Below are 16,163 nucleotides of genomic sequence, written 5' to 3'. Positions count from 1 at the left end.
TCCTACAAAATCATACTCAAAGATACTGTGATAAAGTTTTGGCTATAGTTAAAACGAAATAAATAAATGTTTTACAATTATTATCTATCTCTAGTGAGAATTTTTGTGTTAACTTTTCATATGCCATTAGAGCTATTATATCTGCTTTCATCCCTGAAAACAGAATCCGATCTTTCTACATTTGATTGTTGCTGTATATATCAGAATTGTAACCATTGACTGTAAAATGTATCATTAGTAAGCATATTTTAATGTACTTGAAGAAAACTCAACTCACTTGAGTCAGAATTTTAGTCAAAATATTACTCACGACCAGTCATTCAGAATTAAAAAGATATTTGATGTAAACTTCTCTTTTTAGGGTGCTCGGGGCAATGACGGTGCTCGAGGCAGTGATGGTCAACCAGTAAGTAACTTTGTATCTAACTCTTATTTGCTCCAGGATAAAGAGAAATTATGGATTGTGGATTATTTAATATTTTATAAATATCAACTCAGGTATATACACATATGTATATGTGTGTATCTAATACACACATTAGCATCTTTAAAATTTAAAAAGTGAAAAAATATTATAGACCCAATATTCAATATTGTATATATACATGTGATTAAAACTGGCACTGAGCCAGTAAACAAACCTAGGTTCTGATACTCATTCTGCTTGACCAACTGCTAACATTTGAATGGTGCTCTCCATGTTAGTTAATATCCAATATAAGACACAACACTTAAAAGAGCCCTACAAATGGATACAATAGATATTATGTCCATTTTTAAACTGGAGTACAAAAGCTCAGGGAAAAGTAACCTGCACTAAGCCACAGAATTCATGGCAAAGTAGGGAGAAGCCAAAACTTTCTAACTTTAGATTTCACTCTCTTCCTATTTTACCACATTGTTTCTCCACATTATATCCATAAATTATAAATATCATTTTAATCTGCATAAATATCTTTTTTACTTTATGTGTGCTCACTTATTTACTAGTATGTCAGCTTTCATTTATTTGAAAAAGAGCTCTTGAAATTGTATTTAATTTTTTCAGGGCCCTCCTGGTCCTCCTGGAACTGCCGGATTCCCTGGATCTCCTGGTGCTAAGGTAAACATGTGTTCCTATAGAAGGGTATAAAAATATTTTGGAGACAACAGAAAATCATTAGATTGCTTCTTGCAACTGATTTTTTTTGATCAGTCAAATGGATAGCTTTTATCTATACATGTCTTTAAAGCCCTATTCTTGATTCTAAGAAAGGTGTCCCTAGCACTCAACTATCTTGACATTTCTTCTGATGCCTTCTCCCTTTCCCCAGACTCTTTCTAGGAAACAGATAACACAGTTACACACATAGTTATCATTTTTCTCTGCCTTTATGATTAATGATTACTTGCTTTACCAGCAGTAACCTTTGGGAGATGTGTTTAAACAGAACTGAAGGGTGAATTGGCTAAGTGAATAGAAGTGGTAAGAGAAACTGACTACATAAGGTTTCCCATTAGGGTGAAGTTGGGCCTGCAGGGTCTCCTGGTTCAAGTGGCGCCCCTGGACAAAGAGGAGAACCTGGACCTCAGGGACATGCTGGTGCTCAAGGTCCTCCTGTAAGTATGGTGGTTGAAGGAAGAGTGCAGCTACACTTACTCCATGAAAGCATGTGCTTCAATACCGCTATCAATGAAAATTACTTTGAAAAAAAGTTGCTTAGTGTTCTACAACGATCCTCCTGTGATACATATTGATTTGATTAGGGGTAAAAATGATAGTTTTTGACTGTTGTACTATTCTATAATTCATGATTTTTTATGTATATATAAAAGAATAGAGGATAGTTTTCTGATGTTTCAAGAATGTGCCCCAAGCTAATCACCAATCAAAAATTCAGAGAAGAACCAAACTCAAAATCTCTTCTATTTATGTATTGTTTAATAATTTATACCAAGTACATATTATCTCTAATTTATTTAGATAATGATTCTTCTGACTACATTTCATATGTGTGTTATAGTTTGAGGATTCGCCTAATTTCTACAAAGCATGACGCTCACCCATAAATTTATTTTCACACAAACAACTTCAAATATATACGAACTATTTGCGTTACTATTAATACATTATCTGTTTTTTGTATACTTAGGGCCCTCCTGGGAGTAACGGTAGTCCTGGTGGTAAAGGCGAAATGGTAAGCTGCCCCCACTACCCACACTTACCTCATCCACACATTTGTGGCTTTTACATTTTGCGTGACAATAGATTTGTGATATTTAAGTGCGATATTCAGAAAAGAACATTCAAGTTTGGCTAATGTTAGTGTCTTTGGTTTGTTCTCAGGGTCCTGCTGGCATTCCTGGAGCTCCTGGACTGATTGGAGCCAGGGGTCCTCCAGGACCACCCGGTGCTAATGGTGCTCCTGGACTGCGAGGTGGTGCAGTAAGTTCCCTTCTTTTTTCTCTATTGTCTGAAAGTCATAGTTTAATTCCAACAACAAAAACTTAATAGCAAACTTTTTGCTCCTGTTCAGTTGAATTTATATTGATTTCATTCTTGTCTTATAACTGAATTATGTGTTATTGATGACAATTTTGTTGGTTGAATCTTCCCTGTTTTTCAACCAAGACTTTGTTATACTTTAGGGTGAGCCTGGTAAGAATGGTGCCAAAGGAGAGCCAGGACCACGAGGTGAACGCGTAAGTATTACTGCAACAGATCTGGTTATTTCTTGGGAAACTGCAACATAATTAGAAAGTAAACAGGTAAAACTTTGAACTAAGTTGATTATTTTACCTTTTTTTTTTTTCTTTAGGGTGAGGCTGGTACTCCAGGTATTCCAGGAGCTAAAGGTGAAGATGGCAAGGACGGATCACCTGGAGAACCTGGTGCAAATGGGCTTCCAGGAGCTGCAGGAGAAAGGGTATGTTTTCCATGGGGCATAAAAAAACAAAAAACAAAACAAACCAAAAAAAACCAGCATCATTGTCATCTACATAAACCTAACTTCAGGGTGAAATAGCCAATATTTCTTATGTTGAGTGCTCAATGGCAAATATTGTTTAAAGCATTTGTAACATAAAAATATTATTTGCCACTCTATAAAAAAGAATTACAATCTTTTGGACTGAAATATTTGTCTTTCATTATTTTCAGGGTGCCCCTGGGTTCCGAGGACCTGCTGGACCAAATGGTATTCCAGGAGAAAAGGTGGATAACTTTAGTTTCTATATTCCTAAATGCTAGCACCACAAATAGGTATTTCTTCTATACAATTTCCCATTAATGAAAACCTAAATAACTGAAAAATATATATTGGAGCTAAAAAAAATTCCTAATGTAAAACAACAATTGCATCTTCTGTTGAACCAGTTTAAGCCACTTACTTACCCTCTATGAGAATCCTCACTTATCTGTTAATTGAAAAGTATTTATCTGAGCATCATTGCAAGAGTACAATAAACTAAAATGCCTGAAAGGTCTTTAAAAACTCTAAAGTTTTATGCAAATATGATTTTATATCATTAAGATATTTGATTTTAGGTGCACAAAGTATGTTTTTAACCACACTAAATATTGTTTTTTTAAGCATGTGATGTTCACGCAGTTGCTTCAAAATTTTTTCAATATGGCAATCCAAGCCAAGATAATTGATTTTACATAGAAATTTTTCAGCAACACATCACCCCTTTTGAAAAGTCCAAATGATGTTCTCTATTTGTAACCAAAATATTGTTGATATCTAGGTCAGTGAAGGCCATGTTAATTTTTTTTATTTCTTTCACTAACTAGGGTCCCGCTGGAGAGCGTGGTGCTCCAGGACCCGCAGGGCCCAGAGGAGCAGCTGGAGAACCTGGCAGAGATGGTCTCCCTGGAGGTCCAGGCATGAGGGTACAGAGAAACATTTGTTTGAATGACAATTTAGTAAGAAAAAATACAAGACAAATGAAGACAAATCAAAAGTAACTTAATCAGATTACGTCTTTTGTAAGGCCCAAAACAAAGCAAAATTATTTTAAGTTAACTAAAGCCAGGATAGTTCAAGGAAAACAGAACATAGAACACTTCCCTAAGATTCTTTATAGACAGGGAGAGGATGTGCAAATCTGAGGGCTTCACATGTAAATGAAAATATCAAAATTGTACAAATAGTATATGTTGTATTTTTTTTTATGATTTCATTTTAAATCGCCTAACAACTGACTTCTTTACTTCAGGGCATGCCTGGAAGTCCAGGAGGACCAGGCAGTGATGGGAAACCAGGGCCTCCCGTATGTACATTTTTTAAATCTCATTTTAAAAGGCCAGTTAAAATGGAATGTATATGTCGGCCTATCCTTGATGATGTTATCTTTATCAAACCTTTATTAAGATAATGTTTTTCTCATTAGGGAAGTCAAGGAGAAAGTGGTCGACCAGGTCCCCCTGGGCCATCTGGTCCCCGAGGTCAGCCTGGTGTCATGGGCTTCCCTGGTCCTAAAGGAAATGATGTGAGTTTCCTCATTAATTTATTCAATAAATATTTGACAGGAGGGCTTTTGTTTTCCATATGCAGTGTAGAGATGGTCAAATCTCAGTCTTCTCTTCAAAGCATGGAGGAGTATATGAAAATAAAATTGTATGTAGAAAGGGAGCTGAATATATAATTGGTTACGGTTGTATGAGTATACATGGAGCAGGCAGATAAAAAATATGAGACAATGATATGACGAGTTATTAGTAAATACTGACCACTTCTTCTTTAGGGTGCTCCTGGTAAGAATGGAGAACGAGGTGGCCCTGGAGGACCTGGCCCTCAGGTATGCAGCTTTCATCAATTTATTTCTAGTCTTCAAATAGATGCATTCATCTCTAACCTTAAGACTTCTCTCTGTAATTTGTATTAATTCTACTTCCCTAACGGCTCTTGTTTTTAGGGTCCTGCTGGAAAGAATGGTGAAACTGGACCTCAGGGACCCCCAGGGCCTACTGTAAGTTTATTCACATAAAATTGGAGATGAAAATAGGGTGGAGGGGGGCAGGAGGAATACTTCAAAAATTACATAATCTCTGACACTATGTTATTATAGCTTACTAAAGCAATGACGAAACTTGCTGATCTAGTTATCTAGCTAAATGCTGCACTGAGTTAGAGCTTACATGTGTGCTTTGGGCCCAGATCCTCTCATTTCTTCACATCACTACTTTTAAAATGAAGCAATAGGCCTGTTGAAGTGGATACTGTAGACTAGATACAAAAGGATGTTTATAATAAAATGTATCATTATACTTTTGCAGGGGCCTGGTGGTGACAAAGGAGACACAGGACCCCCTGGTCCACCGGGATTACAAGTAAGAATTTGTTTTTGAATGCCATGGCATACCTGACTGTTCAAATTGTGTCCCTAATAGATTATAAATTATCTGAAGCTTAATCTGTGAGTCTGCCTTTCATCTGAAAATAAAATGTCAGGCAATATTAATAGATAGGCATATCTTCCATCTCCATTCCAGAGTACATTAATAAGTTATTTAGAAGAATTAATGGAACTCATATAATTCTATTTGCTTATACTTATTTTTATTATAATATAAATCTATATAGCCAAATCTATCTTGCCGTGCTTGTCAATACATTTTTATATGTAGCAACTGAAAGAATAGAGAGAGATGAGCATGGATTTGTAAGATATGATTATCACATATGTGTCACTGGATTTTGAGTGGCACAACATTTCTACCCCGAAAAAGATCACTGAAAATATTTTTTTAATATCTTGCAGAAACATGTGCACATATGAGAAACTTTTCTATAAGCCATTTTTGAAGTAATTGCCTGACACAATCATGATTCTTTCTAGGGCTTGCCTGGAACAGGTGGTCCTCCAGGAGAAAATGGAAAACCTGGGGAACCAGTGAGTAACATTTCATTTTTGAAAACTCAGAAAACGAAAGAATACATAATAATTGTTTGTCAACTATTAACTTTTTAAATTTCTTATGCCATGATATCTGAGATTTAACATTTAGTTTTGAAATATTATCAAAACAAAGACAAATTATTTAAAAGATAACTATTATATAGAGTTTGAATTTTTCCATAGAGTTCATAGTTTCAGGATTTGAAAAACTATATAATATGCCAACATAACAAATGTGTATTTTGCTTATATTTACATAAAATGCATTCTGATGTGGGCCTAACCATATAATGCCAACCTCCTAGGGTCCAAAGGGTGATGCCGGTGCACCTGGAGCTCCAGGAGGCAAGGTAGTATTTCAATTTATTCTCTAACTTCTTCAGTATGTTATAGAGCAATTGATTAGTGGTATATTTTTAGTGTAACAAGCCAAACACTCTTTCTTTAAAAGAGCATTATTGCAAATATTTGATAAGTATGCTTAGAGAAACCCAAGACATTTTCAATACATTAAATTTGCTTTAATCTGGAAAGTCCAATTCTCTGACATTCATCATCACTACAGAATCAAATACGGGCTTAAAATTTCAAATGGGAAGTACTACCAATATGTTGATTCTGTGTAGGAAAACTATTCTTGTAAAAGAATTTTAAAATGTTGCCCTTGTGAATAAAATAATAATATGTGTTTCAATGACAGCTCACACTTAAGCAGACTAAGTATCCAAGTTCTCTTTTATACACTCTTTTAAGTGTCCAGTTCCCACTCAGCTGATCAACTGTTTACAAGTATATAAATTTCCAAATTGTTCACAATATAAATTAATAACCTAGTGGCCTGCTTCAAAATGGTGCAATTTAAGGTGTTTTGGTTTTAGCTTTGGGTGTTCTAATACGGTTATTTATATATTTTTATCACAGGGTGATGCTGGTGCCCCTGGCGAACGTGGACCTCCTGGACTGGCAGGGGCCCCAGGACTTAGAGGTGGAGCTGGTCCTCCTGGTCCTGAAGGAGGAAAGGTACCTCCACGTAATTCCATTCACCTAGGTTTTAAAAATGCATTTGGTTTCCTTCTGATCATTTATTATTTCTCACTTATTTTCAGGGACCTGCTGGCCCTCCTGGGCCACCTGGTACTGCTGGTAGTCCTGGTCTGCAAGGAATGCCTGGAGAAAGAGGAGGTCCTGGAAGTCCTGGTCCAAAAGGCGACAAGGTATTGACATGCTTTCTCTTACTTCTTCAATAAATCAGACATTGTAGGTTTTTTTAAAAAGCAACACTCCTGGAAAGTAATTAACTATATTTTCAAAATTAATGTTATCATTTTATAGTAAGTGCAATTAAGAGGGATTCCTAGAGCAACAATGAATTAGAACACCCAATATATATATCAATGAATGCCAATGGTTACTCCTCTTCTTGGCCAATTTTCTCTGAAGATGCTTTGAATCTGATGACACTGGATGTTATTTGACAGGGTGAACCAGGCGGTGCAGGTGCTGATGGTGTCCCAGGGAAAGACGGTCCGAGGGTAAGTATTTGCAGTGAGGAGAAGCAGGCCTTATCTATATGTTATATGGGACAGTCCTGCACTTCAACTTTTATTTTTTCCAAAAACTACTCAAGATAAATTAGATCGTTTACCACATTTCGAGCATTAAAAAACCCAAATGACGTGATTTATAATTAAATTCTTGGTTTATATCTATGGCTACCTGATAGGTCTACAGTGATCAAAGAATGAAAAAAAAACTCAAAAGTATGAAAGGTCACAAACTAGCATTTGTAAGTCACTAAAATCTGAGATAATCACCAAATTTAAGATAATCAATGCTGCTCATTAAGAAACTAAAAGTCATCAAAATTCAATATAATAAGTGCTCCTCATTAATAGACTTTATATTAAAGAATTATAATAGTATGATGATTCTCACTATGGAACCGTATTTAGCAACAAAAGGGGATGAATAGTTGATGTACACACAGCACATTGTACGAACCTCAAGTACAACATAGTCAGTGAAGAACATTCAGTCTCCACAGGATACATACTACATGATTCCATTCCTATAATATTTACAAAATAACATGCTTTTAGAGCTGTAGATTAGTGGTTGCCAAGAGTTAGCAATGAGAAAGAAAGAGATGAATGTGGCTATGGAGATGTGACACAAGGGAGTCTTATGATGACTGAACATTTCAGTATCTTGGTTGTGTGGTAGCCATGCAAGTCTACACATGGAATGAAATCCTACATAGCTGCATACACATACACACATCAATGAGTGTGTGTATCACTGGTGAAATCTGAGCAAGCTCTGTGGAAGGTATCAGTGTCAATTTCCTAGTTTTGATATTATACTATAGTTGTGTAAGATGTTAACATTAGGGGAGGCTAGGAGAAAGGTGTACAGAAAGTCCCTGTGCGTTTCTTTGCAACATCCTGTGAATCTGTAATTCAAAGAAAAAGTCAAAACCAAAACAAAAAACATATTCTAAATAGGATTATAATTAAGTCAATTAATAAATGTATATAACAGTTACCTTAAAGAAATTCATAACTACTTCACTTTTGACAGACTAAATAGATAAACCATCATTCAAGAAAAAAAAAGTGCTCAATACTTTACTTATGTAATATAAGTAAAACTACTATTTGGACATTTCAAGTTGAAAAATTTAATATGTATGATAATACTTCGAGAAAACATTTAAGTTATCAATCAATTGAATAAAGAAATGTACTTTAAAAAGACATTACTGGAAGATCTTACATGACATCCTATTTATCTTCTACAATAGAGATAAAGGTAAATGAATCAATAAACCACTGCTGAATCCTATTTTCTTCTGTAGTCATCTCCAAAGAATCTTGTATTTACTGAGCTCTGCAGTATTTACACATTAAGTGAAAAGCATAGCATTCAAGCCATAACAAATTTAAAAATTATGTTATCTAGTTTGTTAGATATCTATGTCTGTACACTCACTAATTATTACAAAAGAAAGTTGTATCTTCAAAATCAAAATGTATTTTTATTTTCTCTAGGGTCCTACTGGTCCTATTGGTCCCCCTGGTCCAGCTGGCCAGCCTGGAGATAAGGTAACACTTAGTACTCTCTGGAAATAAAAAGAAAATATCTGTGTCTATTGGATGCAAGACAGTGACACTCTTTCTCTTTTTCCAGGGTGAAGGTGGTGCCCCCGGGCTTCCAGGTGTAGCTGGACCTCGTGGTGGCCCTGTAAGTGTTAAAGACATTCTCAACATATTTTTAACCCCATACAGACAGTATGCTTCCCTTTTTAGCAATTCTGCCCCGGGTTCCCTGAGCCTCAATTTGGAGATAACTATCTTCAGGAACCATATAGCATGCAAGGGAATGTTAAATTTCTTAAATCTAAAATTCACAAGAGATCATTTTAAATCAGGATTTCTTTCCTAAATAACTTTGGAAAAATATAGAGATCGTACAAGTAGTATATGTTTGTAATTATGAATTTCTTAATGTATAGAATCTCTGCCTGAGACTTCTTTTGGATTTAAAATTCTTGACCCTCAGGATTTAACACTCTGGAAAGATATTTAGTAAATGTTTTCTAAAAATAAATCAGTTAATTAACTTTTCAATTGAGTCTCTACCATATATTGAAATACATATATATCTCTATGTATAATTAAATATGTTAAGAACTTTAAAATTCTCAAACTATTTTTCTTGCAAATAATATCACAGTAGGAGGCAGAAGGAATCTGTGGTTCTGATAATGGCCACTCATAATTTTGTTGAGAAACGGAAAAGTCTTCAGAAGTTTATTCATTACTCTGCACATTTCCTGCTTAAAGGAAAGAAAAGATAAGATGATAAGATGACATTTCCTGCTTAAAAGACGTGATGCACACTCCCATCAGGATATCTTCACTGTGACTAAGGAGGATATTTTTCTCTTCAGGGTGAGAGAGGTGAACCTGGCCCTCCAGGACCTGCTGGCTTTCCTGGTGCTCCTGTAAGTGTGAACATTTACATGTACATGACTCATAGCCCAGAACCTCCATCTTACTGAAAAATCACAAAAGTACAGTCAAGTTTGGATTCTAGTCCCATTTTAGCCACTCATTCCTTATAAGATTATTGTACCCCTATTTTTTTTTTTTGCTTTACTGCTATTGTCACTCTAAAAGATGGAAATTAAAACATCTGTCCTGCCTTTATGACTGGGTAATGAACTAAAGCAGCACCATAGATTTAAATTCACTCTGAATTTTTGTGAATCCGTCCCTTATAAAGTGGCACTAATTAAAATTTGCTCTTAAATCCAGTCTTTCTCAAATAAATTTACTGGTGCTGATTTTCAAATGCTCAATCCTTAGAAAGACTTCCTCCCTAAAGGCAAATAATATACAGTTTATGCTTTCTGGGTCATGTTCTTTGATCATGAAAATAATTTTGATTGGCTTTGTTTTGTCATGTCTTCAGAGAGCCTTATTTTGAAATTTTATTTCAACTCCTTCCATCTGAAGAATTCTATATTCTGAAGAAAAATAATAATAAGCCAAGTGAATCATAAAGAATGTCAGCTGAGAGATTGTTGTTGTTGTTGCATGTAGGGACAAAATGGTGAACCTGGTGGTAAAGGAGAAAGAGGGGCTCCAGGTGAGAAGGGTGAAGGAGGCCCTCCTGGAGTTGCAGGACCCCCTGGAGGTTCCGGACCTGCTGTAAGTTCTCTCCTCTGTCTATCTATCTATCTATCTATCTATCTATCTATCTATCTATCTATCTATCTATCTATCCTTCTCTCTCTCCCTCTCTTCCATCTCTAAGTGCTAAGTGTTCTAATGGAAAAATACAGAGGTTTTTCAGTAATTTAATACTTTATACTGAGATAGCATGTCATAATGGCAAGAGTATAACCTTTATATGAATATAGTCGGAGTTTGAATCTCAACACCAGCAGCCTAAATGTTATTTTAACTTCTTCACAGAGTTACTGGTTTTCAAAGGCTTAATCCTTTCCCCAAATTTTGATGTTGGTACTATACTTATCCACCTTCCTTCCATTTCATATAGGGTCCTCCTGGTCCCCAAGGTGTCAAAGGTGAACGTGGCAGTCCTGGTGGACCTGTAAGTATTGATTCTCTTCACCATTATTCTCTAAACTATTACTGAAATGCATTCATTGATATTAACATGTATAAAAGCTGCATTTGTGATACTAGATCCATAAAGAGAAAGTAAAAATTGTAATCACTCATTCATACATGAGTTATATGTAAATTCCAAGAGGAAAGAGCAAACCATAAATGAATTTCAGGTACAATGCAGATCATACCACACATTGTACTTTTTGTTTGTTGTATAGCTATTTGTTCTACTTTTGAAATTCAAAAATGTATTACCATTTCACAGGGTGCTGCTGGCTTCCCTGGTGCTCGTGGTCTTCCTGGTCCTCCTGGTAATAATGTAAGTACATTTTAAAGTCTTTTCTCATCATATACTTCGGAAAAAGCATTCATATATGTATAGGATGAGAAACTTACACTTTGCTACTTATTTCTCTATTAAGTCTCAAACAAAATTATTTGAAGTAAAAAAGGAAAGAAAAAAATGCATTTTTATTATAAATATTCAAATTTCAAACAATTCTTTGTAGGGTAACCCAGGACCCCCAGGTCCCGGCGGTTCTCCAGGCAAGGATGGGCCCCCAGGTCCTGCGGGTAACACTGGTGCTCCTGGCAGCCCCGGAGTGTCTGGACCAAAAGGTGATGCTGGCCAACCAGGAGAGAAGGGATCACCTGGTGCCCAGGGCCCCCCAGTAAGTTACTTCATTTTTTTATTGATTGACAGTACTATTTTGGTTTTTATCACAAACTGATTAGAGAAAAACATTGTCACATATAGATGAGCTGAGTCTTCATTATCTGTATTAGGGAGCTCCAGGCCCACTTGGAATTGCTGGAATTACAGGAGCACGGGGTCTTGCAGGACCACCAGGCATGCCAGGTCCTAGGGGAAGCCCTGGCCCTCAGGGCGTCAAGGTGAGTATAGACATTTTTCACTACACTCTTGCTTTCTTTGGTAGCCTTCGGAGATCACTTAACCATATCCAGGATGAAAGGTTCTCCTGTAATTGGGGTACCAAGTAGCCAAAAAATTATTTTAAAAATATTTTTAGACTTTTCGAAGCACACATTTTACTAAATAACTCCAGAACACAAAAACAGCTCACATCACAGACCAACCTTGAATATACACACAAATAAACTGAAACAACTCTTTTAGGACACTTGTGAATACTCTTCAATTTGTCGACTGTCAGTTTTAAAGGAGGAAATGGTGTTAGCTTATAGATCTAGGAAAGTCTTTCATCGATGCCCGTTATCCATCCATTCAAGTCATCTTGCACTCCTGGTTCTTTTTCACTAGTATTATATTCTTATAATATTGTAGTGCTTAGCATCTAAAACATTCATTTGGTAAATAGAGTAATAAAATTGCATTTTTATTAGGGCTCATATTATGACACTTTAAGCACTTATTTCAACAAAATGTTATATAATATTGTCATAAAATTAATATTTAAGTGTATTCAATTGATATGATATTTCTAGTAAGTATATATTCTTAAGATAGAGATAAATAACCTAATTTTAATGGTCTCCATAAATCTAGTTTCATGATGGTTCATTATTATTTTTTTCTTGTAATACTCATGTCTATGTATATATCTCGTATTAGAATGTACAGTATTCTGAATTAGATAATCAATGTAACTTTTCAGCCCTTTGACATCCAGAGTCACTGGGCAAGTTAGGAAATGCAAGTGGCTTGCTCCCCCAAACTTTTTCCCCATAACTGGTATAGTTTTAATTTTACAGTTCAATAAAAGTTGAATCAAATAAGATTTTTTTCCTGAAAATAAAGATATCTGGTAACACCATATTAACTGATTTCTTAAGTTAAAACAAAATGTCTTTCATTCCTTTGTATACAGGGTGAAAGTGGGAAACCAGGTGCTAATGGTCTCAGTGGAGAACGTGGTCCACCTGGACCCCAGGGTCTTCCTGGTCTGGCTGGTGCAGCTGGTGAACCTGGAAGAGATGTAAGTAGTCCTTCTTGGGAAGTGTTCAACCAGCCAGGTATAATTTGATAATTTATTTAAGCCAAGGTGAAATTGAGCCTTAATGTCTATGAGTGCAAATATGGCCACATAGCAAAGTTCTTCTTTCTCTAATAATAGAAATTCTTTCATTACAGCTTAGAATGGCTTAAAGCCTCTTGTTCATTAATATTTACCCAATAAATAATCATTAGTGGAGAAAATATTATCTCTAAGTAAATTAGGAAAAAAGTTAATGGAGAGAACCACAATTTACGTGTTTTCTGAGTGAAAATATTCTGCAGTATCTGTGATCAGTCTTTTATTAATTTTAAATAAATATTATTTATAATTGACAAATCATAATTGTATACCTTTATAAGGGACAATGTGATGCTTTAATATATGTTTACAAGGTAGAATGATTAAAGCAAACTAATTAAACTATAGATTTCCATTAACAGTTTAGATAACTATTTCTAGACCTTTACTGTTAAGATTCTTTTTGGATATTATTTTTCTAATCACCTCTCCTCCTCTCGTCCTGTGAAATTTTAGTACCACAAATATACTAAATATCTGTTTAGATATTGTGACCCTTTGAAAGACCACACTTCATTGTAATATCTAAGAAATTTTACCCCTGAGAACCAATTTTCACCCCCTTGAAAATTATATTGCCCTGCTGACGATGCATGGCTTAAATGGCATTTTGGAAGGTTTCAAGAAACTTTATTTCCTTTCTCATTTTTTAATCAGGGAAACCCTGGATCTGATGGTCTTCCAGGCCGAGATGGATCTCCTGGTGGCAAGGTATAATAAACATATATGCAATAGATTTGTGTAATTAAAAAAAGTGATCATCATGTTTATTTTGGACCTGTGAATTTGTTCACAGGGTGATCGTGGTGAAAACGGCTCTCCTGGTGCCCCTGGCGCTCCTGGTCATCCAGGCCCACCCGGTCCTGTCGGTCCATCTGGAAAGAGTGGTGACAGAGGAGAAACTGTGAGTTCCTGGGAGCAGCATCTCTTGTTTGTCTATTTCCTTCAATAAAGATATTTGTAGGTAGAAGATACAATGTCAGATCTGCCAATCAAAATATCCACTATCATTTATTTTACAGTTTTCATGCTAATTGTTCCTTAGAAAAATGTGTTAATAAAGAAATACCAGAAGTACCTGGCAGTAGTCAATGAAGAATTCATTACTAAAACCCAAAATCATATTAATCAAACCGACTATCTATTTGCTGGGTGAATACAAGGCCAAATTAACAGGGCTCTTGCGTAGTTTTTCTGTTTAGATCACAATAAAGCTGTAAACAGGGATGTAGGACTTTGAAGGAAAAACAATATTAACTTCCAATAATTGCATACATACTATAATTCTATCCTAATGAAATTATTTACTTTTGAAAACAAAGTTGTGTCAACACGTAAAAATAATTCCTTGTATGTTAGCTCATTTGAATGTTTTCATCTTAGGGTCCTGCTGGCCCTGCTGGTGCTCCTGGTCCTGCTGGTGCCCGAGGTGCTCCTGTAAGTTTTGTCATGTTATTTTGTTGGTTTTTTTGTTTTGTTTTGTTTTTAAACTCATTCTACAGGCAGGAAAAATTTTATTTTCTGGCATGTTCAGGAACAAATGATGAGAAAAAGAAATATATATCTATATATACATATAGATATATAGATATATATGGAAGAACTGTGAACTCTCCTTTGATGATAATGATATGGAAAACAGTTCAGATCTAAAAGTTCTTTGGAGCCAAGGATATAAATATCAGTTGTTAGGGATCCATGCAATTATCAGTCCAAAATTAAAACAACCACAAAAACAGTCTCATTTCATATATCAAGTGTCTGTTGATGGGGGACTTTTTAGCTGATAGAAAGCCATATAATATAATTTTTATAAATTCTATTTTATTTTTCCAATACGTACGTGTGTATATGACTTCAATTCAAAATGTGTTTCTAAAGGGTCCTCAAGGCCCACGTGGTGACAAAGGTGAAACAGGTGAACGTGGCGCTAATGGCATCAAAGGACATCGAGGATTCCCTGGTAGTCCAGGTGCCCCAGGTTCTCCAGTAAGTGCATTCATTTTGTTGGAAAATCCCTTCAATGTATAACTGACAAATTTTAGAGATTAAGAGAAGAAAGCTTTCCATCTCTAAAAGAATGTGCTACAAGAGATGAGAAATTGACTTGAGGGCTAATTCGAAACAATGATCAACATGAAACAATGGGGAGATTAACGAAAGAAAAAAAAATTCATCATGATCCCCACGTTTCTTGATATGATCTTGAATGCAGAGTTTCCCAAAGTTTTTTAAGGCCTTCACTCATATGCACACTTCCTTTCCTTCCAGGGTCCTGCTGGTCACCAGGGTGCAATCGGTAGTCCAGGACCTGCAGGCCCCAGAGTAAGTAGTACAGAAAGATGTTAGAGGTCCACGTGTTTAAAATGCCTGCACTTCAGAAAAATATTCCAGCATTGTGGTATCATGATACTTTTTTTAGGGACCTGTTGGACCCAGTGGGCCTCCTGGCAAAGATGGAACCAGTGGACATCCAGGTCCCATTGGGCCACCAGGACCTCGAGGTAACAGAGGTGAAAGAGGATCTGAGGTAAGACATCACTTACACGTATGTGTATTTAATTTGCTGTAATCTTCCAATTTTCAGAAACACTGTGCATTATCTTTAAACTGAAACAGTAAGTTAGACACAAGGCAATCACTCAATTTAAAAAATGAACAATGACTTTAAGACATTCTCCATCACATTAAAAATTTTTCTACCACACTATAACAGGAGAAAAATATCTTTTTTACAATTTGATGAAGTAACCATGGTATCAGAATAATGACATCTGCCCAAGTTACCAAATGAACCCATGCCACACTTGTTATCACACTAGAAATCTCGGAATTACAACATTCATAATTATTTGCATTTATGTAGTGACTTTTACTTCTCAAACAGCTTCTCTGGTTTCTAATTTGTTAATGATACCATCACTCATAATACTGTCTATCCCATGCCTTTGGGGTAACTGACATAAAAACCATTATCCCAACAAATTACATGCCCCTTTGTCATGTCAATATTACAATCACAGCTCATGGGTATTTGCTTACATCATTCATCCAGAAGGAAGAATGATAGAGAAAACTTGTG

The 16,163-nt window shown here is 35.7% G+C and overlaps 1 protein-coding gene across 1 annotated transcript in view; it reads left to right on the top strand.

The window, feature by feature from the left end:
* COL3A1 (collagen type III alpha 1 chain) overlaps positions 1–16,163 on the top strand; it is a 38,599-nt gene that overhangs the window by 18,187 nt on the left and 4,249 nt on the right. Inside the window, exons 14-47 of the mRNA XM_032292673.1 lie at positions 362–406; positions 1,049–1,102; positions 1,501–1,599; positions 2,133–2,177; positions 2,327–2,425; positions 2,629–2,682; positions 2,799–2,906; positions 3,140–3,193; positions 3,776–3,874; positions 4,201–4,254; positions 4,375–4,473; positions 4,729–4,782; positions 4,900–4,953; positions 5,261–5,314; positions 5,824–5,877; positions 6,189–6,233; positions 6,805–6,903; positions 6,990–7,097; positions 7,362–7,415; positions 8,934–8,987; positions 9,073–9,126; positions 9,836–9,889; positions 10,491–10,598; positions 10,951–11,004; positions 11,290–11,343; positions 11,534–11,695; positions 11,811–11,918; positions 12,875–12,982; positions 13,739–13,792; positions 13,878–13,985; positions 14,465–14,518; positions 14,963–15,070; positions 15,353–15,406; positions 15,504–15,611. Of these exons, the coding sequence (XP_032148564.1) occupies positions 362–406; positions 1,049–1,102; positions 1,501–1,599; positions 2,133–2,177; positions 2,327–2,425; positions 2,629–2,682; positions 2,799–2,906; positions 3,140–3,193; positions 3,776–3,874; positions 4,201–4,254; positions 4,375–4,473; positions 4,729–4,782; positions 4,900–4,953; positions 5,261–5,314; positions 5,824–5,877; positions 6,189–6,233; positions 6,805–6,903; positions 6,990–7,097; positions 7,362–7,415; positions 8,934–8,987; positions 9,073–9,126; positions 9,836–9,889; positions 10,491–10,598; positions 10,951–11,004; positions 11,290–11,343; positions 11,534–11,695; positions 11,811–11,918; positions 12,875–12,982; positions 13,739–13,792; positions 13,878–13,985; positions 14,465–14,518; positions 14,963–15,070; positions 15,353–15,406; positions 15,504–15,611 (2,574 nt within the window). The remainder of the gene's footprint in view (positions 1–361; positions 407–1,048; positions 1,103–1,500; positions 1,600–2,132; positions 2,178–2,326; positions 2,426–2,628; positions 2,683–2,798; positions 2,907–3,139; positions 3,194–3,775; positions 3,875–4,200; positions 4,255–4,374; positions 4,474–4,728; positions 4,783–4,899; positions 4,954–5,260; positions 5,315–5,823; positions 5,878–6,188; positions 6,234–6,804; positions 6,904–6,989; positions 7,098–7,361; positions 7,416–8,933; positions 8,988–9,072; positions 9,127–9,835; positions 9,890–10,490; positions 10,599–10,950; positions 11,005–11,289; positions 11,344–11,533; positions 11,696–11,810; positions 11,919–12,874; positions 12,983–13,738; positions 13,793–13,877; positions 13,986–14,464; positions 14,519–14,962; positions 15,071–15,352; positions 15,407–15,503; positions 15,612–16,163) is intronic.

Source organism: Sapajus apella, unplaced genomic scaffold (genome assembly GCF_009761245.1).
Source record: "Sapajus apella isolate SASKATOON/1434 unplaced genomic scaffold, GSC_monkey_1.0 scaffold28, whole genome shotgun sequence".
In the NCBI taxonomy this organism is placed as follows: Eukaryota; Metazoa; Chordata; class Mammalia; order Primates; family Cebidae; genus Sapajus; species Sapajus apella.
This window is presented reverse-complemented; position numbering and strand designations above follow the sequence as displayed.